The 27,333-nt window shown below is 37.2% G+C and overlaps 1 protein-coding gene across 1 annotated transcript; it reads right to left on the bottom strand.

Annotated features, from left to right (window-relative positions):
* Positions 1-327: 327 nt before the first annotated feature.
* On the bottom strand, positions 328-27,333 carry LOC131945916 (uncharacterized). Its single transcript, XM_059306552.1, has 11 exons — positions 27,084-27,333; positions 25,945-26,286; positions 20,178-20,355; positions 17,496-17,595; positions 16,372-16,539; positions 11,884-12,039; positions 7,887-8,120; positions 5,560-5,739; positions 3,290-3,391; positions 2,411-2,578; positions 328-1,575 (listed from the first exon to the last, which is right to left on the bottom strand). Exons 2-11 carry the CDS (start codon positions 26,039-26,041, stop codon positions 1,369-1,371), a joined length of 1,590 nt encoding a protein of 529 aa, XP_059162535.1. The 5' UTR covers positions 26,042-26,286; positions 27,084-27,333; the 3' UTR covers positions 328-1,368.

Here is a 27,333-nt window from a genome sequence, read left to right as displayed (position 1 = left end):
AGGCGAAAGTAATTTATAAAAAAAAAATCTATCAGAATTTTTTTTTACAGAAATACACATGAACATGAATATAGTATGTGATTAGCACAATATTACGGCCTTTATAATATGTGCTGACATGTAGGTCACGGAAACAGGTAAACTCTACTTCACCTGCTCTATTCACCTCCAATCCGAAATGGTATCGTGACTTTACATATAACTCTACCATGACCACAGACACAACAGGACAAGTAAACTTGGTGTAACAAAATCAAAGACAAATTATTTTTTTTCATATGAATTTGAAGTTTATTTCACTCCGAGACAACAAACTAATACATTCGTGTCAAAGTTGTTTTCTTTAAATTCATACTTCTCTAAATTCAATCAATAAAACGTTTTGGTCGGAAGATGACAATAATTCATCCTGGTCAGAAGATGCTTGTAAACTTCAACGTTAAATCGTCAGAGTTATAGGGCTACAGCAGCTTATGATTACTGAAACTTGTGGACAACTCTACACATCTTTTAATGGAGTCCCGTGTTCGAAACCGTAGAAGACCAGTTCGACATTACTCCATAGACCCAGCAAAGTTGTTACGTAACCTTGTAGCAGAATCGTACTGAAGATTCGACCCACCTCGCTGAACACATGTTCGATTTGGTTAAAAATTAAGTTAATTGAAAAATAAAATGGTAATGGTTAAATTTATTTGGTACGAGTACATCATAGATTATTATATAACCGGGAAAAACATGACATAAAATAGTATTGTGCTTTTCGCTGCAGTTATAAGTTTCTGAGTTTTACTTTGATCTTAACATATTCTAAGATTGTGTAGAATTTAATGATATCATCTATACATAATTTTGCCCATTTACTTGTTAGACATGCCATTAACTTTATTTTAAAAAGTATTATTATAAAATAATCAACATATCAATAATTAAAGTTCTGTTTTATCATTAACATCTGTATTAATTAAAAAGTATAAATTTAAAAAAAAACGTTAAATCTGCAATATTTGTAAGACTTAATCGTATAAATAATCAATAAAATTAACTTCCTCTACAATCAACAAGTATTGTAACTATAAATTCAATTAGAACTGTCCACATTTATTAGCGTGAACAAGTTTTATTTTGTAATTTTTATTACCTGAAATGTTAACAGCCAGTTGATTTTCATTTTTTTTTTTTAAATTCTAAATAATTGTAAATTGTATTTGTTATTCCTAAAAAATTACACGCTAATTAAAGCTAATTAAAACCGTGTTGAGAAAGATATCTTTCAATGTTTGGAAATCGATTTCCTATTTATAAACTTGAAAAATCCCCAACGTTCTAAAAATAGATCCTGCCCCCCCACCGGATGTTGCCGCGCTTCTAAATGTTCACAAACCACGTGACGTTGGTCGCCGGGGAAACGGCGTCGTACAGGTGTTGGCGGGTGGACAACTTCCGGGCGTTCATGGCCACCACGCCCCCGGAGCTGACCATGAGTGACCAGCGGAAGAGGTCGCTCTGTAGGATGTACTCATCCACTGTCTGAACCTTCTGGTCGCTCACGTGCTTCAGGGCCTGGGCGTAGATCTGGGAGGGTGAGTGGACACAAGGTCAAGGTCGTTAGAGGGCGAGTCAGGTAAAATTAAGAAAGGTCAAATTTGGACGCTTGGGACAAAGTCGTCAAACGAACAAACACACACACACAGACACAAAGGCACACACAGACGCAAAGGCACACACATACAGACACACACACAGACACACACACAGACACACACAGACACACACACAGACACACAGGCATACACAGACACAGAAATATATAAGTTAGCTAATATACGTCTACACCCATGTATATATATATATATATATATATATATATATATATATATATATATATATATATATATATATATATATATATATATATTATAATTGAAAAACTGATTTTCTGATATATTTTACTAATTATCAACTGCGAATGTGATGCGCAATAAGTTGACACAATGCTAAAAATGGATGAATGTTATATCTGCCATTTATGTTACTTACAATGGCAAATAATCTCATCCTCTGATGTAAACATGTGTGTGTGGGGGGGGGGGGGGGGTTATGTCAGTACTATGATGTATATTTATCTCAGTACCCAAATACTGACCAACTCATTCAAAGAGTTCTCGTCATATTTGATGTCATATTAAATCATCAGTCAAATATGTTTATAAATGTGCCTCTTCTAAATCGTATTAATGCAGATGTTAATGCATGTGTTGTCATTTAACCAAATTAGTTTTTAATTAACACATATGTTGTCCCATTATCACATTATTTAATCATTATGTTAATTAATACATTTATTATTAAAATGGCACATTACCTCATTAGTGTATTAAGTAATACGTGTGTCACATTGTCACCTTACCTCATTAGTATAGATGTTGATACGTATGTTGTCCGCCTCAGTGAAAAACTGACCAGCCAACTCGTCCTGTTCTATATTTAGCCGCACGCTGGCACCGGCCAGTACTGGTTCCTCCAGGTCCAGCGGTATCCCGAACGTGTTGCCACCGAAGGCATCAGTTCGCAACACCTGCGTGCAATTAACAGAGATGCATTTTATTTCAAATATCTAATCCATGAATCTAGAGTTCGCACAAGCTAACCGACTGTAATTATTATAACTAATATATAAATATACAAATATATATATATATATATATATATATATATATATATATATATATATATATATATATATATATATGCATATATCCTCTGTAGTTGATGGATATAAGGGGAGTGTACTGCTAAAATAAGCTAGCAATGGGTAGCTAAAAATAGGGATTAGCGTAGGCGGGTCGGCAAACGTCATGGCTCCTAAACCAAAAAGTTCCAAGTTGGACAACCCCCCCCCCACCCCCCACCTCTACCACCCCCACGGGCAGATGATGCTCGGTAGCTGGGGACAGCAACACATCTAGGAGAGACAACTCCAAAATCAAACAACTGCTGCCTTGTAGTTTTTCTTGGCTGGATAAAGGCTATGAAAGCAACATCTAACTAAAAAAGTAGGCTGAAATCGGAGGCAGCATGACATGTAAACGGCCCACAAAAAGTTGACACGTACTATTTTATAGTGTTGAAGAAAAATGCCGTCCAACATTATAATGAGGAATGAAAAAGAAACAATGCAGCTTAATCATACAATGAACCACGGATCTACGAAGCTAAGATAACTATTGCTATTACCCTTGCTAGGACAAGGCCCCATAATTTGAGACATCCACACATATCCACCCACCTTCTTCCATATCCGTGTATCCACCAGCCAGTCTATGGCGTACGTCTTGGATTCCTTCGTCTGCGGCTGGAAGTCATCGATTGTGTACGTGTACGTCTTCACCTGTATGTGTACACACTCTTGTTACCATAGTAACTCACTGACTAACATGTGTATCTGATTCGTTAAGATGTTGAAGCTACAACTTGAAGCAGTGTTTCTTCAAGACTTTTATCTCCGGGAGGGTGTAGGGGGGCACTTAAAATTTCCGGTGGGCGGACTAAAATTTCCGGGGGGGGGGGGGGGGGGGGGCGTGGCGGTCACTGTTAAAAGTATATATTTTCTTTATAAATTCCATTTTGTTCGAAGTGATGCATGGAAGAAACTTCTGACTTGAAGAAGCTGACAACAATTTTGAAATATCGGACTTGTACTAGTAGACAGTAGGGACCGCGTGGCCTAAGCGGTAGCGCCCTAGGCTGCTAACTCGAAGGTCTCGAGTTCGAATCCGGGTCCAAGTCAGCTCTGAGGGGTACCTAGTTTACGTTAGGGAAAGTAAAGGCGGTTACCAACCCTGGGATAGTAGTCTAGATCTCGATTACTAGGACACGCCGACCCCCATTTTTCCCCCTTTTTTTCCTTAAATTTTTTTTTTTTTTTTTTTGAAAATAGAACAAGCGACGTTGGCCATTAGCGTATCGGTCCCTTCTGTCCTTCGGTTTACGGACATCACCGGCCCAGGAACTGTCAACACGGCACACTCCGACTAACTGGCTTGTATATAGGTTTGATTAGCGTATCGGTCCCTTCTGTAAGTTCTGTCCTTCGGTTCTCACCAGGCTTATCTTCAACCCCACCGAACGCAGGGTAAACTCGTACCCCACCGTCCAATACCCGGTTCAACAGTAGGAAGCTAATAGCTATAAAACGACGTCACTCAGGTCAAATTAATGCATACTGACAGATAGAGATGTGCATTCTATATAAAATAAAATTCCCCATTTAAAGACGTTTAAAAAAGTTGGAACTTGGGCAGTGGCAAACATGGAATATCTTCACGGGGCTGTCTACAGCACGGCTGTAGGACTGGGCCTGGTGCCCAAGCGGCTGTCAGCTGTCCGTCTACGTTCTACCTCACCTGTTCTCACTGTTCTATGATTAATGTTTATCACGTTTAAAGTTGTTTCTTTACAGTAAATATTTGTTATGAGTTTTGAAAATAAAAATAATTATATAATTATTAATATTTGTACATGGAGCGAGAGTCGTATCTTGATATCAAAGGAGCCGCATTCGGTTCGCGAGCCATGGGTTGCCGACCCCTGGGTTAGAGGTCTAGATATCGATTACTAGGACAAGCCGACCCCAATTTTTTTTTTCCTTTTTTTTCCTTAATTTTTTTTTTTTTTTTTTTTGAAAATAGAACAAGCGACGGTGTCTATAGCAAACCGTGGATACAATTGTAAACTCTATATTTAAAATTATAGGAATACTTAACCGACAATGTGTTTAGTTTTATGTTTAATCGTAATTTTAAATTGTGGTTTTTCGAAATAAAAAATACAGGTTTATTTTGACATATTTTTGTAATATTAAATTAAAATACTTAATGCAAATTTATTAACTCGGTCAACTTTTTCGTTGGTTGCACATTTTTTTATAATTTTTAAATTTAATTTGGTGTTGTCTCCCTTGAAAAAAAGAAACAACTAATAATGGCGTATAGGGCTGGTAAGTAGGTCACCAACTAGTTCTATGGCTTATGCAGGTTTTATTGAGTCGTAAAACTGGTTGGTGACCTACTTACCAGCCCTATAGAGAGTAATTAGTTTCTGCTCATTATATTTGTATTTTTCAAAACAAAAAAGCGAAAATTGCCTGCTGACACCTATATGCTACAAGTTGGACTAGGACTAGGTATTCTAATCTTAACCCTAATAGTGACGTCACTGGTGATCACACCTTCTTTCTATATGCCGAGGTCAAGAAACCCTTCAACTTCATCGGCCAAAAGGATCGCTAGGTCTAAAGAAGATTCTCAATAAGTAGAGAGTAAAACACAACTGTCAATTACAATGTAGATAATGTGTAAATCATACATACAACACCATCTACAACACTGTTATTTTACAACTGCCTTCAAGATGACTTTGTGGCGATGTAACGCATTTAAATATGCTATTTTTTTAGCATTTACACTTTGAAATAAGAAGCGTATTTTGTGTCACCAGAACTCCAATACAACAACCAATTCTTTCTTTAACCTTTAACCTACAACCTTATGAACTTACAACCCCGGTCGAGTGGATCAGCCTGTAGACGGCCTTGGCCCTGGCGTCAAAAAAGGGGGCGTCGAACTTGGGGTAGGCGCCCCTCCTGGCGAACTCCTCTATGGTCTGAGCTATGACGAGCCCCTTGAGTACCCTCACACTGTTGGCCTTCAGGTTGTAGCCGTCAAAGTATACTCGCACCTGTGGGGAGTGGTTTAGGTTACTACTTTCGTTTTCTCTGTGTTAGTAAACATTTTTTTTAAATTTTTTTAATCTTTTTTTTTTATTTTTTTTTTTAAATTTAATGAAACTTTTATTTACAAATAAAACACATACATAAACACATACATAAACACATACATAAAACACATACATCAACATTTGTGGTGTTTGTGTAGTCTGTTGTATTTGAAAGGTTACACAAATGTCTCCGTGATAGTATACAATACTGTGATGCTGTGTTCTATTGTTAGACTGTTTAAAAGTTATATTGTGCTGTTTGCTTTTATGGCTACCCAAACAGTGTCGATAACATAATGTTCTAGCTTACTGAAACAATCAGCTTCGTCTAAAAGTAAAACTAAATACCTCACAAGAAACAGTAATTTCCAAATATTTAGCAACTTAGAGATATTTATATATTAAAATGTTTGTTTCGTTCTTAAATTATGTGCTGGATTTTAAAAGAAAAGTTCAAAGTAAGCCTATTTTAGACAAAATAGGTAATTTCCGAATGATTCAGCTATAGTTCCGTTTTATCATTTCACAAAATAAAACACGACGAAGCATTATTTCTACTTTTGTTAATAATAAACTTTTCGAAGTTTTTTTTTTTTAAATGGTTCGGTTGAATTGCGTGCTGTAATATTCGTGTTGAGGGAGGGGACGTTGGCTTATAGCAGGGGTCTCCAAAGTACGGCCCGCGGGCCTCTCATCCGGCCAGCGGGGATTTTTATGTCCACGGAAAAAATCAACTTTTGTTGGAGGTGGCTGAGGAACCTTTACGTCATGTCCATGCGAGATCATCAAAGACACCCAGCTGCAGTTTCAGTAGTGGTTTTCTGACTTGGATTCAAAGGCAGAAGAAGTGAAACTGTTTCAAAGCTCATTTGAAGCAAATGTGCCCAGTTGAACTACAGCTGGAGGTTATAGAATTGCAAGCAAATGACCTCCTTAGAGACAAGTTTACAGAAGGGCGGGTGGGATTTTATAAGTTTTTGCTCAAGAAAGACCTTCCTAATAATGAAACTTTTGCATCAAACTACCTTTCAAAGTTTGGAGCAACATACCTGTGTGAACAAACATTTTCAAGAATAAAACACGTGAAGAACAATTTGAGAACAAACTTGGACCTTTAGCGTTTTGTCGGTCCCCGACAGTGTTTATTTTTCAGATTTTTTTCTCCAAGACGTGGGGGGGGGGGGGGGGGGCGGTTACTAGAAATTTGTATATATTTCTATATAATTTATTTTTAGTCGGGGGCGGGGGCAGCGCTAGACGTTCTTCGGTGGGGGGGGGGGGGGGAGCTCTGCCTTACCAAACAGATGCCTGGAAGAAATTCTGGCCCCCGAGCTGATATTTGATAGTTAATGCGGCCCTCGGGCTGAAAAGTTTGGAGACCCCTGGCTTATAGTAACGACCAGTGTTTCTTCCAGACTTTTTATCTCCGGGGGGGGGGGGGGGGAGGGCACTTGAATTTTTTTTTTTGGGGGGGGGGGGGTAGACTTTCTTTGAACTCGAGACTTACGGGTTAGCAGTCCAGCTCTCTACCGCTAGACCACTCCGACCCCGTATATTAACGAGCAAAAATTATAAAGACTTACCCGGTGTCCCAACTTGACCATGTAGATCAGCTCCTCCAGGCTGTACATTAACGAGCAAAGGTTATAAAGACTTACCCGGTGTCCCAACTTGACCATGTAGATCAGCTCCTCCAGGCTGTATATTAACGAGCAAAGGTTCTAAAGACTTACCCGGTGTCCCAACTTGACCATGTAGATCAGCTCCTCCAGGCTGTATATTAACGAGCAAAGGTTATAAAGACTCACCCGGTGTCCCAACTTGACCATGTAGATCAGCTCCTCCAGGCTGTATATTAACGAGCAAAGGTTCTAAAGACTCACCCGGTGTCCCAACTTGACCATGTAGATCAGCTCCTCCAGGCTGTATATTAACGAGCAAAGGTTCTAAAGACTCACCCGGTGTCCCAACTTGACCATGTAGATCAGCTCCTCCAGGCTGTATATTAACGAGCAAAGGTTCTAAAGACTTACCCGGTGTCCCAACTTGACCATGTAGATCAGCTCCTCCAGGCTGTATATTAACGAGCAAAGGTTCTAAAGACTTACCCGGTGTCCCAACTTGACCATGTAGATCAGCTCCTCCAGGCTGCCGTAGGTCGGGAACCCGTCCACGTCGGTCGAATACACCCGACGCCAACACTCGTCACCGAACCAGTCAAGCGAGACGAAGTCGTTGTTGTGCCGGTACAGCGTGGTGGTGTTGATGTGCCACCTCGAGACGTCACGGCGGCCGTTGGTGGACCAGACGGCGTACCACGAGTAGTAGGGGTCCTCGTTGTACTGGATGATGTAATAAATTATTTTAACACGTTTAACATTCGATCTTAGAAAGAGGTTAAAATGCAAAACAACATATAAAGAAACTAAGACCGACCAAAGGACGGCATGGTTGAATCGTAGAGCTTACGACTGCTAACGCTAAGAAATGACTTCAAATAGAACAGACATAATTACAACCGGAAGAAGTATAAGACTTTTGAGTAAACTACTACAATAATGCACCATCTGTAAATTATGTTGAGGTGTTTTAAATAAAAGAAAAACATGAGTGATCTCCCCTAAATATTTTAAACCCCTTAAATTATGCTTTTTTTTTCATTTTACAATTTTTAAAATATTCATTAAAATTATTACTGAAATATGATGAGCTCATGACCAAAAAAAAGTCTTATAAACAAAAGTATTTAATGCAAAGATTAAAATTGGAAAGGGTTTTTATATAAAAAGAAAAGCATTTAAAAATTAAAAACAAATTCAAATATTTCGAAGTTAATGATTGAGTTTGTCGAAAGGGAAATGTGTTATCTCCCATGTGCCTTTACATAGGAGTAAAAAGGGAGGCTAAGGGACACAACTTAGAATCACTATCATAAACCATTCATAAAACAATCATATGCAAAATAGTACATCAAACATAAAATTTCTGCAAAAACTTATAAATACATTATTTAATAGTAGCTAATGTGTTACAAATTTTTAAAATTAATATAAAAATAATTATAACTATGTTTCTATTCAAATTGTAAACATATTTTTAAATTAAAATTCAACGCATATAAATATCTAAAAATTCTATTGAACTGTACTGTACTTAGATACAGCTGCCTGATTGGAACAATTTTTTTTTACAATCTGCTACCCGTAACTACCCAACGATACCAGTAAGACGCAAATTATAGACTTTTCTGAGGGTTAGGCCATCTTGAAACGGAAGAACGAGTCCAAGGTATTTTGGTACGCATAGTGACATCAAAAAATTGGACTACCCTGACGGAGCTCCCCGTGTATCCGAGAGCGGTGTGGACCAAGCCCTGAGCTGTGATGTGCTCCCCGTTGTAAATCGTAATCCACGACAAACATAAATTCATTCATACAGAATTTTCAGCTTCTCGGCCCTTTGGCTAAGATTAAAGTGTAGTATCTGTTATGGATCTACATAACTCTTAGTCATTTGGTTGGTCAGCCCCCCTTAGGGCCGGCTGCCGGGGTCGAGAGGCGGCTAATCTACTACTCAACTCATCAAGCAATCAATTGCAAATCTCGCCAACGACCGCTGTGGGGTTGCGCCCACACATCCCTCGAAGTGCACATGCCCTCGAGATGAGACACCCAGTACTTGTATTGGGTGGCTTTAAATGTACGAGTGGCTAATTTTCAACCTTCTTTTTTTTTAGACTGACGACACCCATCTAGGAGAAATCTTAGGTGGGAGGCTCCGTCACAAATACCAGCAGATCAACTAGCCATCTCTCAAAGCTCAACTACTCAAATAACTTCACGATTAACTGTCAAATCTAGACTTCGGGCACATGTAACTGTCTAATCTAGACTTTGGGCACATGTAACTGTCTAATCTAGACTTTGGGCACATGTAACTTCTAATCTAGACTTTGGGCACAAACACCAGCTAATCAACTCAACATCTCTCAAAGATCAACTACTCAAAACTCTCTCATCTACGATCCACAATTAGTTCGATATCAACAACTTCACGATCACTCTGACGACACCCACCTAAGAGAAATCCTAGATAGGAGGCTCCGTCACAACCACCATCAAGTCAACTCGACATCCCTCAAAGATCAACTACTCAAACAACTTCACGATTACTCAACTCTCGTAAAATAAACACTCGTCAACCACTTCACTTCGCCCATTTCAACTACTCGACCAAGCTTTCGATTACTCGACCACTCAAATTCTTCTCATCCACAATCCTCGACACAACAATATCACGAAAAATAAACGTTCTTCAACATCATTTCGCCTATTTCAACTATTCGACTACGCAAGAATACCCTACGAAACAATTTTACTCTCTTTCAAACTACAAGGACCAATAATTAAAAGCAACCTACAAACGATATCTCCACACAAGGACACCAGCTCAACTATTCTCTCCAAACTCCACTACATTCGAACAACTCTACAATCAACGACAAGACACGAGACTCGCCCTTTTACCAACGCACATCCCTCATAGATACTCTCAAACTACAACTACCAACCAAGAATCAACCACTGCCCAACAAAGATTGTAACACACGAAAGAAACAAGGCCAAGAACTACAAGAGGAGATCATGTATTGTCCTTTACTCTGTTATATCAAAGGAACCAAGAAAACGGAAATGAAAACAAGAAATCAGAAGAACACGAAAAATGAAACCAGGAAAACGGAAGGAAAAACAAGAAAAGAATATTGTAAAAATTTTATGCAATACTATGTATAACATGCATATTTTAACATGCAACAATTTATTTTTTTTTTTTTTTTTTTTTTTTTTTTTTTTACAATCTACTATCAGTAGCTACCCAACCGTACCAGTAAGACGTAAATTATAGACCTAAGCCGGCCCGCGGCATAACATACGCCGCTATTTAGTTGTTTCTAATTTTCAGTAATTCATAATTTGTGAATTCGACAGTACCAACGCTGACACTGAAAATATTTCTTTAAAACACTATAAGTAGCGCGTTAAGGACCATAACCCCCCCCCCCTTCCTCCCCCCCCCCCCCCCCCTACGTTTAAAATCGTTGGCTCTGCTTGTAAACATTTAGAGTGAACACAGCTCACTAAAACCATGTAGGGGTGGGGAGGTAGGGAGAGCGTTTGCAGCTTGTTTTCTAACGGCTCGAAGAGGAGAATTATATATATAGATATCAGGGTTAGGCAACCCTTTGAGACGGAAGAGCCAAAAGTTACAATTTTCAAAATTCCCCAGTTTTTAAAGAGCCACATTTTTATCATATTTTATTATTTGATTAGGATTAAGTAAATAAATGTGATTTGTTATTTAAAATAAATAGTTTTAAATATGAAATATTTATTCATATAAAAGCATACACATGTTTCGCCAGAATAATAAACTTAGTAATCAATAATATAACATTATAACTATAGGACTATCCGAATCCACTTTAGAAGCTGTTTACTTTTTTTTCTTTCTTTACGGCCATCACCGGCTCAGGAGGTGTCTCCAATTAGGCAGTCAGGCCTCAACATGGCTAACTCCGACTGACTGGCTTGGATATCGGTTTGATAACCGTTTATCGGTCGCTTCTGTCCTTTGGTTCTCACCAGGCTTATCTTCCACTCCACTAATGTAGGGTAAACTCGTACCCCACGGTCCAGTATATATATATATATATATACACATATATATATATATATATATATATATATATATATATATATATATATATATATATATATATATATATATATATATATATATATGTATATATATATATATATATATATATATATCTAAAAAAATATAATAATATATAAACCTGTTTGTTTATATATATATATATATATATATATATATATATATATATATATATATATATATATATATATATATATATATATATATATACAATTGTGCGAGAGACAGACAGACAATAGTAGACAGACAGAGGCACACTGAGAAAGACACAGAGAGGACAAAGACACACAAAAAAGGGAGCGTCTAAGGTATTTTGGATCGCATAGAGAGAAAGAGAGAGACCAAGAAAGATAAAGAATATTGGACTACCTTGACAGAGTTCTCCGTGTATCTGAGACTGATGTGGTTTAAGCTCTGAGCTGTGATGAGCTCCCCGTTGTAAATCTTCTGGTTCTGGAGAACAAAGGCGTATCCTCGGTCCCTCATACTGGCCCTCAGCTCTGACCACTTGGCGAACTTCATCAGCTGGACAGTGATAAAAGCAATGTTAAACAATCTAATAGACTTCATCAGCTGGACAGTGATAAAAACAATGTTAAACAATCTAATACAGACTTCATTAGCTGGATATTGATAAAAGCAATGTCAAACTGACCAATAGACAGACTTCATCAGCTGGACAGTGATAAAAGCAATGTTAAACTGACCAATAGACAGACTTCATTAGCTGGACAGTGATAAAAGCAATGTTAAACTGACCAATAGACAGACTTCATTAGCTGGACAGTGATAAAAGCAATGTTAAACTGACCAATAGACAGACTTCATTAGCTGGACAGTGATAAAAGCAATGTTAAACTGACCAATAGACACTTCATCAGCTGGACAGTGATAAAAGCAATGTTAAACTGACCAATAGACAGACTTCATTAGCTGGACAGTGATAAAAGCAATGTTAAACTGACCAATAGACACTTCATCAGCTGGACAGTGATAAAAGCAATGTTAAACTGACCAATAGACAGACTTCATTAGCTGGACAGTGATAAAAACAATGTTAAACTGACCAATAGACAGACTTCATTAGCTGGACAGTGACAAAAACAATGTTAAACTGACCAATAGACAGACTTCATTAGCTGGACAGTGATAAAAACAATGTCAAACTGACCAATAGACAGACTTCATTAGCTGAACAGTGATAAAAGCAATGTCAAACTGACCAATAGACAGACTTCATTAGTGATAAAAACAATGTTAAACTGACCAATAGACAGACTTCATTAGCTGGATATTGATAAAAGCAATGTTAAACTGACCAATAGACACTTCATCAGCTGGACAGTGATAAAAGCAATGTTAAACTGACCAATAGACACTTCATCAGCTGGACAGTGATAAAAGCAATGTTAAACTGACCAATAGACAGACTTCATTAGCTGGACAGTGATAAAAGCAATGTTAAACTGACCAATAGACACTTCATCAGCTGGACAGTGATAAAAGCAATGTTAAACTGACCAATAGACAGACTTCATTAGCTGGACAGTGATAAAAGCAATGTTAAACTGACCAATAGACAGACTTCATTAGCTGGACAGTGATAAAAACAATGTTAAACTGACCAATAGACAGACCTCATTAGCTGGACAGTGATGAAAACAATGTTAAACAAAGTGACCAATAGACAGACTTCATTAGCTGGACAGTGATAAAAACAATGTTAAACAAAGTGACCAATAGACAGACTTCATTAGCTGGACAGTGATAAAAACAATGTTAAACAAAGTGACCAATAGACAGACTTCATCAGCTGGACAGTGATAAAAACAATGTTAAACAAACTGACCAATAGACAGACTTCATTAGCTGGACAGTGATAAAAACAATGTTAAACAAAGTGACCAATAGACAGACTTCATTAGCTGGACAGTGATAAAAACAATGTTAAACTGACCAATAGACAGACCATTAGCTGGACAGTGATAAAAGCAATGTTAAACTGACCAAAAGACAGACTTCATTAGCTGGACAGTGATAAAAGCAATGTTAAACTGACCAATAGACAGACCATTAGCTGGACAGTGATAAAAGCAATGTTAAACTGACCAAAAGACAGACTTCATTAGCTGGACAGTGATAAAAGCAATGTTAAACTGACCAATAGACAGAATTCATTACCTGGACAGTGATAAAAGCAATGTTAAACTATCTAATACAGGCTTCATTAGCTGGTCAGTGATAAAAGCAATGTTAAACTGACCAATAGACAGACTTGATTAGCTGGACAGTGATAAAAGCAATGTTAAACTGACCAATAGACAGAATTCATTAGCTGGACAGTGATAAAAGCAATGTTAAACTGACCAATAGACAGACTACATTAGTTGGACAGTGATAAAAGCAATGTTAAACTGACCAATAGACACACTTCATTAGCTGGACAGTAATAAAATTAATGTCAAACAATGTAATAGACAGACTTCATTAGCTTGTCAGTGATTAATTTTAAAAAATCTGACCACTAGATGGACTTTATCAGTTGGTTAGTTATAAGGTAAATTTTATATTCACTGAATTGTGGAAGGAAAGTTAGTGGGACATTTTCAATTTAACCACGCATCATTGTAAATTGCAATGTATTTCGTGGTTAGTTTTTCACACATACAAACAGATGTACACTTCTTTGTACAAAAATTTCTGCATCTCTGTTAGTATATAAAAAAAAAACAACTGACACTAGACTAATGACTTAAGTTTCGTGTTTCTATAACCACGGTATTTGAAGGGATAGTGCGGTCAACACTATACCCATACCCATACGATTTTAGTTGTTTCCCTAAGTTAGGTATCCATCAGATCTGGGTGACTTGGGGTTCGTACTACGAACTCAATCCTTGGATCCGAACTTGAGACTTTCGTGTTAGTAATCGAGCGATCTACCAATCGACCACGCTATTTAACGCCCTCAATGAACTTAACAAAAAAAAATGTCTTATAAAGACGAGAATCTATTTTTAAACTTTTGTAAACCGACGTGTCTTACGTAACCCGAAACGTGAATTAGACCTAAGGGTGGGTCATTTGAGTGACGTATGACGTCATTCTCCGCAAGCGTCAATTTTTCAGGTCACTGTGTCAAACCACGCACTCCGTGACCCCGTCTCCGTGGATATTGTATCGCCCGTGTTTAGGTAAAAAAGGTGTGAAAAGTTCTCTAGGGCTCATTTGGTTAATGATAATTAGTCTCAGTGTAAATTTAGACTAGAGGACACGATAAAAGCTCGCAGGGACCGAATGGACCATACGCGTCGAAGTTAGACCACGCACTGAGCTTAGTTTAAGATTTTTGATGACGCCAAGCATAAAGGATCGCTAATGTAGTATGTATGTTGGGGAAGCGCTTCCCAGGGTATGCCTGAAGGCTAAAGGCTGTTGACTAGAACCAACCTCTAAACGTGTCAATTGGTGTATATCAGTATATCAGTATACACTAAAAGTCTCGCGTTCGATTCTGAATTTTTGAGTCTACATAATTCTTTCTGTTAACAGTCAACGACTGTACTTTAGAGAAACGTAAGTTAGCCAACAAAACGTAGACGATTAACCCAGCCCCTGCTTCTAGCAGTGACCCTAAATAAAGGACCCATATCTTTCCCAGCGAGATTATATTATAGACTACTACCTGTCCAGGGACCCTAACTTAACGACCCCTACCTTGCCCAGTGGCCCTAACTTAACGACCCCTACCTTGCCCAGTGACCCTAACTTAACGACCCCTACCTTGCCCAGTGGCCCTAACTTAACGACCCCTACCTTGCCCAGTGACCCTAACTTAACGACCCCTACCTTGCCCAGTGGCCCTAACATAACGACCCCTACCTTGCCCAGTAACCCTAACTTAACGACCCCTACCTTGCCCAGTAACCCTAACATAACGACCCCTACCTTGCCCAGTGACCCTAATTTAACGACCCCTACCTTGCCCAGTGACCCTAACTTAACGACCCCTACCTTGCCCAGTGGCCCTAACTTAACGACCCCTACCTTGCCCAGTGACCCTAATTTAACGACCTCTACCTTGCCCAGTGACCCTAACATAACGACCCCTACCTCCCCCAGTGACCCTAACTTAACGACCCCTACCTTGCCCAGTGACCCTAACATAACGACCCCTACCTCCCCCAGTGACCCTAATTTAACGACCCCTACCTTGCCCAGTGACCCTAATTTAACGACCCATACCTTGCCCAGTGGCCCTAACTTAACGACCCCTACCTCGCCCAGTGACCCTAACTTAACGACCCCTACCTTGCCCAGTGACCCTAACATAACGACCCCTACCTCCCCCAGTGACCCTAACTTAACGACCCCTACCTCCCCCAGTGACCCTAACATAACGACCCCTACCTCCCCCAGTGACCCTAACTTAACGACCCCTACCTCCCCCAGTGACCCTAACATAACGACCCCTACCTCCCCCAGTGACCCTAACTTAACGACCCCTACCTTTCCCAGTGACCCTAACTTAACGACCCCTACCTCCAATGACCAAATATGACCCCTACCTTGCCCAGTGACCCTAACTTAACGACCCCTACCTTGCCCAGTGACCCTAACTTAACGACCCCTACCTCCCCCAGTGACCCTAACTTAACGACCCCTACCTTGCCCAGTGACCCTAACTTAACGACCCCTACCTTGCCCAGTGACCCTAACTTAACGACCCCTACCTTGCCCAGTGACCCTAACATAACGACCCCTACCTTGCCCAGCGACCCTAACTTAACGACCCCTCCCTCCAATGACCACCATGACCCCTACCTCCCCCAGTGACCCTAACTTAACGACCCCTACCTTGCCCAGTGACCCGTACGCCGTCGACCCGTCAACAAACTGTGAGTACACGGGTCCATTCCCCGAGTGGGTGGGCTTGGTGTACCACCACACCTCTCCGTCAAGGTCAAGGTCAATCTTCCCGACCTCACTCGTCCAGCTGGAGGAAGTGTAGTTGATTCTGCTCACCTGGTAGGGGGAGACAATTAGAATTCACACGTTAGAGTCTATACATATTGTGTCTTTAGTTATTTTGTCTTTAATTATTTTGTTTTCAGTTATTTCGTCTTTCGTTATTTTGTCTTTAGTTATTTTGTGTGTAGTTATTTTGTCTTTAGTTATTTTTTTCGTTCTTTTTATTTTGTCTTCAGTTGTGTTTCGTTATTTCGTCTTAAGTTGTTAGTTTTTAAATGTTTTTTTTTTCAAAATTACATAATAGAACTCTAAAAAAAAACTTGTTTTTAGAAAAACTACATTCATGAACTTACACTTGTGTTTATTTACGTATATTACGTCGTTACCTCCCCTCCCCTTCTATGGTGATTAAAGTCAACTCTTTTACCCGCCATTTATCATATTTCTCAACATATCACCAAAACCCTAACCCAAACCCCATAAAAGTGCATTTTCCTTAACCCCTACACATAATTGTAGGTCAATTTTGCTATGCTCAATCAGTGGCGTAGCCAGGATCGTCTCAAGGGGGGGGTTCCAATTTTACCCGGGGACAAACTTTCGATTTGCACCCCCGCCCTCAAACTTTCGATTTGCACCCCCCCCTCAAACTTTCGATTTGCACCCCCCCCCCCCCTCAAACTTTCGATTTGCACCCCCCCCCCTCAAACTTTCGATTTGCACCCCCCCTCATACTTTTTATATATACCGAGGGGTCTATGGGGGGGGTTATGACCCCCCCTAACCCCCCCCTGCCTACGCCACTGTGCTCAATGATATCATAACATCAACTTTACAAACGCCACCTTACTTACATACCAAACACATTTTTTTTCTATTTAAGAGTGAACTAGTCTTACATAAAACAGAACTACATCATTTTCTTTTTTTTTTTTTTTTTTTTTTTTTTTTTTAATCTTAAGATTAGGCTTTAAATAAAAATATGCAAAATTAGGTCAGTGGGAGCTCACCTCTCCATTGGTGCAAACCAAAGTAGGCAGCCAATCAGCGTCGGTCTCTATGTGCGTGCCGTTGTCTGAGAGTATCCAGCTGCACGAGCCACACATATGGCTGCCATGGGAACACACATACACATAAAGATATGATGTTCACAATACAGGTTAAACTGTTTACTGAGTACACATATACACATGGATAATTACAACAGAACAGTCTAAGCTGTGTACTGAAAAAAAAACATTCTTGCGCTTTTAATATTGTAATTTTCGTAATTCTACAAACATTTTCTTCACTGTATTGCCACCAAATCTATAACAACCTTTAAATAATTTCACTCTTGCGAGGAGAGGGGAGGGGAGGGGGCAAATTTTGAGCCGATGAATGACGAAACGTAGGGGTTGTTTAAAAAAAAGTGACGCCAAAAATGTTTTCTTGCTGTTGCTTTGCATTTAATACATTTGTTATTGTTGTTTTATTCCTTCAAAATATAGAAATAGATCAAAATACCTCAACCACAAACATAAAAATGTATAGAATAGAAGGGAATAGCTGTTCTCATAAGGAGTTATTTTTAGTCTTAGATCGAAGTGTATAGTTTACGATGTGTGACGAAGGGGATACGGAATTTTAAAAAAAAATCAACGTTTTGTATCGACACTGGCTAGTGCATTGCCTGAATACTTCTCAAATATCTCGGTTTTTTTTTTAAACTAACTAATGTGGTTTACTATGATATTTCTGAAGGTAGTGCTTTTGTAATTATATACCTAATATTAATATACATCCCAAGTACTCAAGCCGTGAAGCGAATAAGAGATTCTCGGGTTTAATTTTTCGCTCTACCTTTCAACCAAGTTGTCTCAAAATACCAGCCGGAGCACACAAAAATTGTTTTCCTTCTAAAAATAGACCACAGTTTCCGCTGAGCGAAGACGGAAACGTTGCAGAGTTTTTCTACAGTCTAACACTGCACTGAACGAACCTTTAAAGTCATAAACAAAACACAAAGACATTCTATTTTCATACAAACTGAATATATTTAAATAATGAATAGATTTTAATAAATTATTTCAAGGATATATTTTCAAACCGTCTGGCCTTCTTATAAATGTGCTAGACATTTGCACCTAATGCCGTTATATGGAAATGGGGAGAATCGAACTTTCTGAACTTTTAAATGAATCGATGAACTTTTCTGAAATTCTGATTGGACTTCTAAGTGTAACTAAACTTCTAAATGGAGCAATGAAAGTAACTGAACTTTTAAATGGAGCAATGAAAGTAAATGAACTTGTAAATGGGCCAATGAAAGTAACTGAACTTTTAAATAGACCAATATAAGTAAATTAAATTTTGAATGGATCAATGAAAGTAACTTAGATTTTGAATAAACAAATGAATGTTACACAACTTTTAGTTGACCAAAGAGTTTCACGGACCCTTTAAAGTTTACACACAAATGTTACTTAATTTTGAAGGGCTCAATTGATTTAAATGAATTTTTAAAGGACTAAAAAACGTTAATGAACTTTTAAAACTACCAATCAAAAAAACTAATTGCTCTTATGTGCAAAGAACTAACTGAATTATTCTCAATTTTTAACAAGCCTGTTCATCTATGAATATTCCATAGCTATTAACCTGCCTAGAATATAACAAACCTACTAACCTTCAACAAGCTTACGGATCTGTAACTAATCAACCTGCTGATCTACAATCAACAAATCTACAATCAACAAACCTACATTCAACAAACCTACTCACCTACAACCAACCAACCCCACAATCAACAATCCTACAATTAAAAAACTTTAAACCAACAAACCTACTGACCTACAACCAACAAACCTACTGACCTACAACCAACAAACCTACTGACCTACAACCAACAAACCTACTGACCTACAACCAACAAACCTACTGACCTACAACCAACAAACCTACTGACCTACAACCCACAAACCTACTGACATTAAACCAACAAACCTACAAACCTACAACCAACAAACTTTAGACCTAAAACCAACAAACCAACAAACCTACAACCAACAAACCTACTGACCTACAACCAACAAACCTACTGACCTACAACCCATAAACCTACTGACCTACAACCAACAAACCTACTGACCTACAACCCATAAACCTACTGACCTACAACCAACAAACCTACTGACCTACAACCAACAAACCTACTGACCTACAACCAACAAACCTACTGACCTACAACCCATAAACCTACTGACCTACAACCAACAAACCTACTGACCTACAACCCATAAACCTACTGACCTACAACCAACAAACCTACTGACCTACAACCAACAAACCTACTGACCTACAACCAACAAACCTACTGACCTACAACCAACAAACCTACAATCAACAAACCTACTGACCTACAACCCATAAACCTACTGTCCTACAACCAACAAACCTACTGACCTACAACCAACAAACCTACAACCAACAAACCTACTGACCTACAACCAACAAACCTACTGACCTACAACCAACAAACCTACAATCAACAAACCTACTGACCTACAACCCATAAACCTACTGTCCTACAACCAACAAACCTAGTGACCTACAACCCATAAACCTACTTACCTATACCAAACCTACTGACCTACAACCCATAAACCTACTGACCTACAACAAACCTACTGACCTACGACAAACCTACTGACCTGCCCCTGAAGGTGAAGTCATCCATCTCAAACGTGATGAGGAACTCACGTGTGGAGAACTGGACACGCACGAGGTAACCGTTGAGCACGTGATTCTGTAGGGTGGCCACTGACCCGTGGGTGCCGGTACCCTTGTGGTCGTGGCTGTAGGTGGGGAACCACGTCTGGTCGCAGACTCCTGCAGACACGGGGAAGTGGGGGGGGGGGGTTAGAGTTGTGGTTAGGGTTTAGGTTAGGGTTAAGGTTAGAGGTATAGTTATAGTTAGTTAAGGTTAAGGTAACAATAAAGGATATGCTGTGGATAAGGTTAGAGTTATGGTAAAGGTTATGGTTTAAGTTATTGTTAAAGTGATGGTTAGAGTTATGGTTAGAATTATGGTTAGAGTTAAGGTTAGGGTTAAAGTAAGGGATATGGCTGAGAAAAAGGTTAGATTTTAGCTTAGGGCTAAGGTTAGGATTAAGGTTACTGTTAAGTTTAGGGTTAAGGTTGGGGTTAAGGTTAGGGTTAAAGTTAAAGTTGTGATTAGAGTTAAGATTAGGGTTAAAATTTGGCTGGGGATAAGGTTAGAGTAAAGGTTAGGATTAAGGTTAGGGTTAAGGTTAGGATTAAGGTTAGGGTTAAGGCTAGAGTTAAGATTAGGATTAAATTAAGGGATAAGGCTGGGGATAAGGTTAGAGTTAAGGTACGGGTTAAGGTTAGGGTTAAGAAAAGGTTAGAGGCTACAGTTAAGGCAAGGGTTAAAACTAGGTTTATAGATCGGGAATCAGGTATGTTAGCAAATACTTGGGGACATGGTATACTAAGATTAAAGTTAGAATTAGAGGTTAAGGTTAAGGCTATTGTTAAGGCAACGTTAAAGGTAATGGGAAGCAAGTATGTTGACAAATACTCGAAGGCAACGGAAAGTAAGAGTTAAGTTAAAGTTTAGGCTACAGCTAAGGCTGGGAATAAGGCTAGGATTAAGGCAAACGTAATGTCGGTCTCTCTGATATATATGTATATATATATATATATATATATATATATATATATATATATATATATATATATATATATATATATATATATATATATATATATATATATATAATATATATGTATGTGTGGTGGGTGTGTGTGTGTGTGTGGGTAAGAGTAGGTGTGGGTGTGGGTGTGTTCAAAATACTTGAGTACAAGGGAAATTAAAGGTTTATCATTAGGTTGTATTTATTAAGCTTATTATGTAACCTCTGTTGGTGAATTATAAGTGGGCTCTTATAACGGAGACACATAAACACTCGTATATATATATATATATATATATGTTACGGTCAAAGCCCGAAGTCGGCCAATGCTAGGATTGGCCGGCCAATCCGCGCATTGGCCAATATCGCCTCCCATAGGTCGGTCAAAGTCCGAAACCTTGCTTGATTTCGGCCTTTGGCCGGCCAATCCGCAGACTGGCCATGGTGGACCGGCCAAAGTCTTAATTAGAAGATCATCTGGCTAGGGACGACCGGCCAAAGTTCGAATTAGAAGATCATGAGCAGATTTTGGTTTTTTTTATGCCGTAAGGATCATGAAATTAAGTCTTTATTGATTATTAATTAAAGTAAATGACAGAAACATTCAAATTTTTTTATTGTACTATAGTCTCAATCTATCAATATCATCATTTGTTACAACAAGTTGAACTTTTATGGCATTTAGAATTACATAGTAGCTTGTTATTTTTACACTTGCAGCGATTTGTTGTGCACTTAGTTGTGCAATTGCAGCGAGTGTAGCCTTGGCCCCCAGTCAATGATTGTGAAGATGCGATGGTTCGTAGTGATTTTTCCTCAGTGCCAACTGACGACAATAAGAGCAGTTTTTTGTGAAGAATTGAAAACTCACTTTTAGCATACAGTTGTTTTAGAACACCATGTGCCGTTCCTAATTTGTAGAAACCGCCCTCGACGCTCATGACAACTGCAATCACGCTTCGGGGATCACCGTGACCTCTGTCAACATCTGGAAAACGGATGCGTACATTGTCACCCACTTCACCATCTTTAAATTTTGTATTTGATGTTTTAAGCATCTTAGCACCTTGAGTTTGCAAGCTAGTATGAGCTGCTGATCTGTGTTCCATGATGTCTAGTTTGTTGTGACACAATCTGCAGGTAATGTTTGCTCCGTACCCTTCTTCTGCTTCATTGGGTTTTCCACAAATAACATAGACATCGTTACCACAGTATCCAAAAGAATGAGCTGCACTACAATGTTTTTCACAAACTATACAGAATCTGTTGGCCACATAATTGTCACGCAACTGGTCTGGACGTTCCGCCACGGCAGTAGATGTGTTAGCTGAGGATGTCGTTGCATTTATGGCAACCTCCATTTCTTGTTCAATGTTCTCAAGATCTTCCTCAGTAACTATTTTATCGAGAGCCCATATATGGAAACTAACATGGATTTACATTTTTTTCTTTTGACAGCCATCTGCTATGTCTGTCTCATGGTCTGACGGCCCTTTTGATCCATGTCGCCTTGCATATAGAATGCTATATAAACAAGAGCTAAACAATACGTTACTCTCAATGAAAACGCAACCAGAATAAGGAAAATGCGATCACAACTTAGTCTAGATAGAACATTGGCCAGGACATACCGGCCAGTGCGCGCATTGGCCGGCCAATGTACAAAATATGCTGTCAAGTTTAAGCGCTTCGGACTTTGGCCAGTATGTCCCGGCCAGTGCGCGCATTGGCCGGCCAATGTACGAAATACGATCTTAGTGCTAAGTTCTTCGGGCTTTGGCCAAGAGAGCCGGCCAATGCGCGGATTGGCCGGCCAATCCTAGCATTGGCCGCACTTCGGGCTTTGACCGTAACATATATATATATATATATATATATATATATATATATATATATATATATATATATATAAGTGTGTGTGTGTGTGTGTGTTTCTGTGTGTGTGTATGTACATGTGTGTGTGTGTGATACTAACAAACTTTTGTATTATACCTAATCTGAATTAAAAGGTACTATAAATATTTTAAAATATTTCTAGACTTCGTAATTTTAATTAACATGTTAGTGGTGTATTAATTCTGCATATTTCCGAAATATTATTAATAAACTAGTATAAAAAGGACATCGTGCCTACTATTACCACCATTTAAAAAAATGAAATAATATACTTATTACTATAATTTCTTTGTTAGCTTTAGGTCGGTATGTAGTGTCCTATTAATTTTGTATATTTCTTCAGTTTTATTCATCAACTACTACAAAAATTACCGTAAATGTGTTACTTTATTTTTTTTCCCTTTAATCAAAATAACGTAATATTTAAAGCGATTCTGGAGTCTTCTACAACAGGAAATTCCCGACAATGCAATGAAACCAAACACAAGGACCAAACATGAAAACAAACATTCCGTTCCTCCAATTCATCATCCTTTAATGGCGACAAATGTGTAACAAATGTAAGTCTGTGCTGAAGCAAGTTGGCGTGTAATGAATTCCATTGTCAAATAAAAATGTAAATGAGATGTTAGCTACTGGCAATATGGAGAGAAAAAATAACAGAGGTACTAAGATAGAGGGATAGCGTCAGGAAAACTCCTGCTCCAAAATTTTAAACTGCTGTAGTCAGACTGTTGCTACCTCATACAGGCACATACTGATACTGGATGTTCGATACTTTATATAAAATTGTTAGTTTCATAACAATATTTGTATAAAATTGTTAGTTACATAACAATATTTGTATAAAGCTATTAGTTACATAACAATAGTTATATAAAAGTATTTGTTACATAACAATATTTATATACAATTATTAGTTACATAACAATATTTATATAAAATTATTAATAACATAATAATATTTATATACAATGATTAGTTTCAATAACAGTATTTATATAAAATTATTAGTTACATAACGATATTTATATAAAATTATTACTTGCATAACAATATTTATATACAATTATTAGTTACATAACAATATTTATATAAAATTATTAGTTACATAACAATATTTATATGCAATTATTAGTTACATAACACTATTTATATGCAATTATTAGTTACATAACAATATTTATATACAATTATTACTTACATAAAAATGTTTACATAAAATTAATAGTGACATAAGAATATTTATATAAAACTATTAGTTACATAACAATATTTATATACAATAGTTAGTTACATAAAAATATTTATATCAATTAATAGAGACATAAGAATATTTATATAAAATTATTAATACCTACAATATTTATATAAAGTTATTAATCCCATAACAATATTTAATAAAATGTTATTTATTACAAAACAATATTTATATGAAGTTATTAAGTACGTAACAATACTTTTTAAAAGTTATTAGTTATTAATTACATAATAATTTTTTTATAAAGCTATTAGTTAGGCCTCAATATAAACATTTTATATAAAGCTGTAAATTACGTAATCATATTTTACATTCATACCAATATTCTATATAAAGTAATTAATTACATAACAATATTTTATTTAAGGTTATTAAGTAACAATACTACATAATGTTTATTATTATAAATTATGTAATAATTTTTATCTTAAGTTAATTAAGTCTACATATAAATATTTAATCTAAAGATTTTAATTACATAACAATATTTTACATTAAGTTATGAATGACACAACAATATTTTATATAAATGTATCAATTACGTTCCTATATTGTATATATGCTACTACATAACCAGATTTTATATAAGGTTATGAATGACATAACGACAAAACAGACTCAAAATTATGGTTAAAAGTAATATCGACAGTTTATTTTAAAAGAAATCGGTAAAGATGCTTGTTTTTAGGATAAGAAAAAGAATACATAATGCTTCAAATGATCCTTGGACCTAAAAGAGGGACCATATAATTAGGATCAGTAAAACTAGGATCGGTACTAAACGTACGGTCAGGGTTAAGGTTAGAATGGAGTTCAGAGCTAAGTTTAGTACCATTGGCTATCACATTTTCTGAAGGGCATGAACTTATTTGACACTTTCCAATCTCTTCTGTGTAGGATTCTATTGAAATGCCAAGAGATAGGTTGAAACACGATTTGTTTTTTTTTTTTTTGTGTCGGTTCATTTTAGGCATTCAATAGAATGTCGATTTTCTTGTATTTGTTTTTTTCGACGCGGAAAGGGGAAGAAGAGGATGGGTGTAATTATCAGGTGCTTTTTGAAAGGGGGTAATCAAAAGGTAAAATGATGCAAAATGTATTTAGGGCAGGATGAGTCGGGGATGTAATTTACTCGGTGTGGATTTATGAGCTGTAATGTTTCGTTTAGACATTTTTCTCTGGGGGGGGGGGGGGGACATGAAACTTTATGATGTTAAAATATACATTTTTTATACAGTTAATTGTTGTTGTTTTTTCGATTTTTCCCGGGCAAGATTGGCACTTAAATAATTGTCAGAAAAACTAAAATTAGTTACCAAATACCCAAATGTCAAAAACTAAAATTAGTTACCACATACCCAAATGTCAAAAAACTAAAATTAGTCACACGTACCTAAATGACAAAAAACTAAAATTAGCCACACCTACCTAAATGTCAAAAAACTAAAATTAGCCACACATACACAAATGTCAAAAAAATAAAAGTAGTTACATATACCCAAATGTCAAAAAACTAAAATTAGTCAAACATACCTAAATGTAAAAAAAAAACTAAAATTAGCCAACCTACCCAAATGTCAAAAAACTAAAATTAGCCACACCTACCTAAATAATTAGCCTCGGCACTCGGCTGGCACCAAATACAGCCCACACCAAAACAAACAAAGATGGCAGCGATGCAGCTTAAACTAGAACTATTCATTCTGGAACTTCTAATACTTTGAATACTGTCACCAATGTGTGAATAAATATCACAAGCAGGAAGATTTTTGTTTAATGAAACCAGATTCCTTAAGTCTTGTTAAATTCTGAACTGATTATGTCCAACGCTAGAAGATTGTTGTGTTCTTTGAGAATCTTATCCTTTCCTTGAAAAAAGTGCTTCGAAATGGTACGGATATAAAATTGTTGTTTTTAGGTGCACACAGAAAGTTGTCACCCCAAATTCTGTAGGAAATTTAATTGACATTATAAATACAGAACATTTGTGTAATTTGAATAGATGTAGAACGTAATTTTAAAGATACACCAGACTGCGAGAAAATTAAAATTTTATTGTGAAAGTTACTCTTTCAAAATTGCATTTCTATAATACTGTACTAGCACATGTATTTATACTTTTCTATCCATGTATCAGTCTATATATATACAGATATATGTATGTATGTATTTAAATTTATATACGAATGTGAGCTTGTGTGTGTTTGTATAATCTAATATAATTTTAAATGAAATTGCAAGCATTCGCTTTGTTATTAGTAGACTTTAGTATTGATTGTTTTTATTTGTTATCATGAATTGTGTTGAAAATAGCCTTATTGGTTCTGATGAAGACACAACTCCATAATTACATGATTACTAACTTGACACAAACTAGAGGTTATATACACAACCTACATATCACATAGACAACTTACATATCATATAGAAAACCTACATATAATATAGACAACCTACATATCACATACACAACATACAGACCATATTCAAAACCTAACATCATACACACAATCTACACATCATATACACAACTTACATATTATACATACACAACCTACAGATCTCATACACAACCTATAGATCATATACACAACCTACATATTATATATACAACCTACATATCACATACACAACCTACAGATCATATACACAAACTATAGATCATATACATAACCTACATATTATATATACACAATCCCCATATCAAATAAACCTCTCCTAAAATAATTACGACACCGAATTACCTCCTGTTAACACACCACAAATACTTTCAGGTTCTCAAATAATTTTCAAATTAATCACTTTGATAATCGTAAACAAGGTTCATTAATTAACGAACTAATTATCCCGAAACTTCAAACACAATGCAGTATATTCCGCATGCCATAGACCCGCCCTCATGTTCTTAGTTTAGCTCGAGGGCCGTACTGCGCTTTGGAGTTCCGGCTTAAGCCGCGGATTAAAGCCCAGGTGAGATAAGCCACCCATGTGCGG

The sequence above is a fragment of the Physella acuta genome, unplaced genomic scaffold (assembly GCF_028476545.2).
Source record: "Physella acuta isolate Inbredline_101_S28 unplaced genomic scaffold, ASM2847654v3 ptg000050l, whole genome shotgun sequence".
Classification (NCBI taxonomy): Eukaryota; Metazoa; Mollusca; class Gastropoda; family Physidae; genus Physella; species Physella acuta.
Note: the sequence above shows the minus strand (reverse complement) of the source record. Positions and strands in the feature narration are given on the sequence as shown.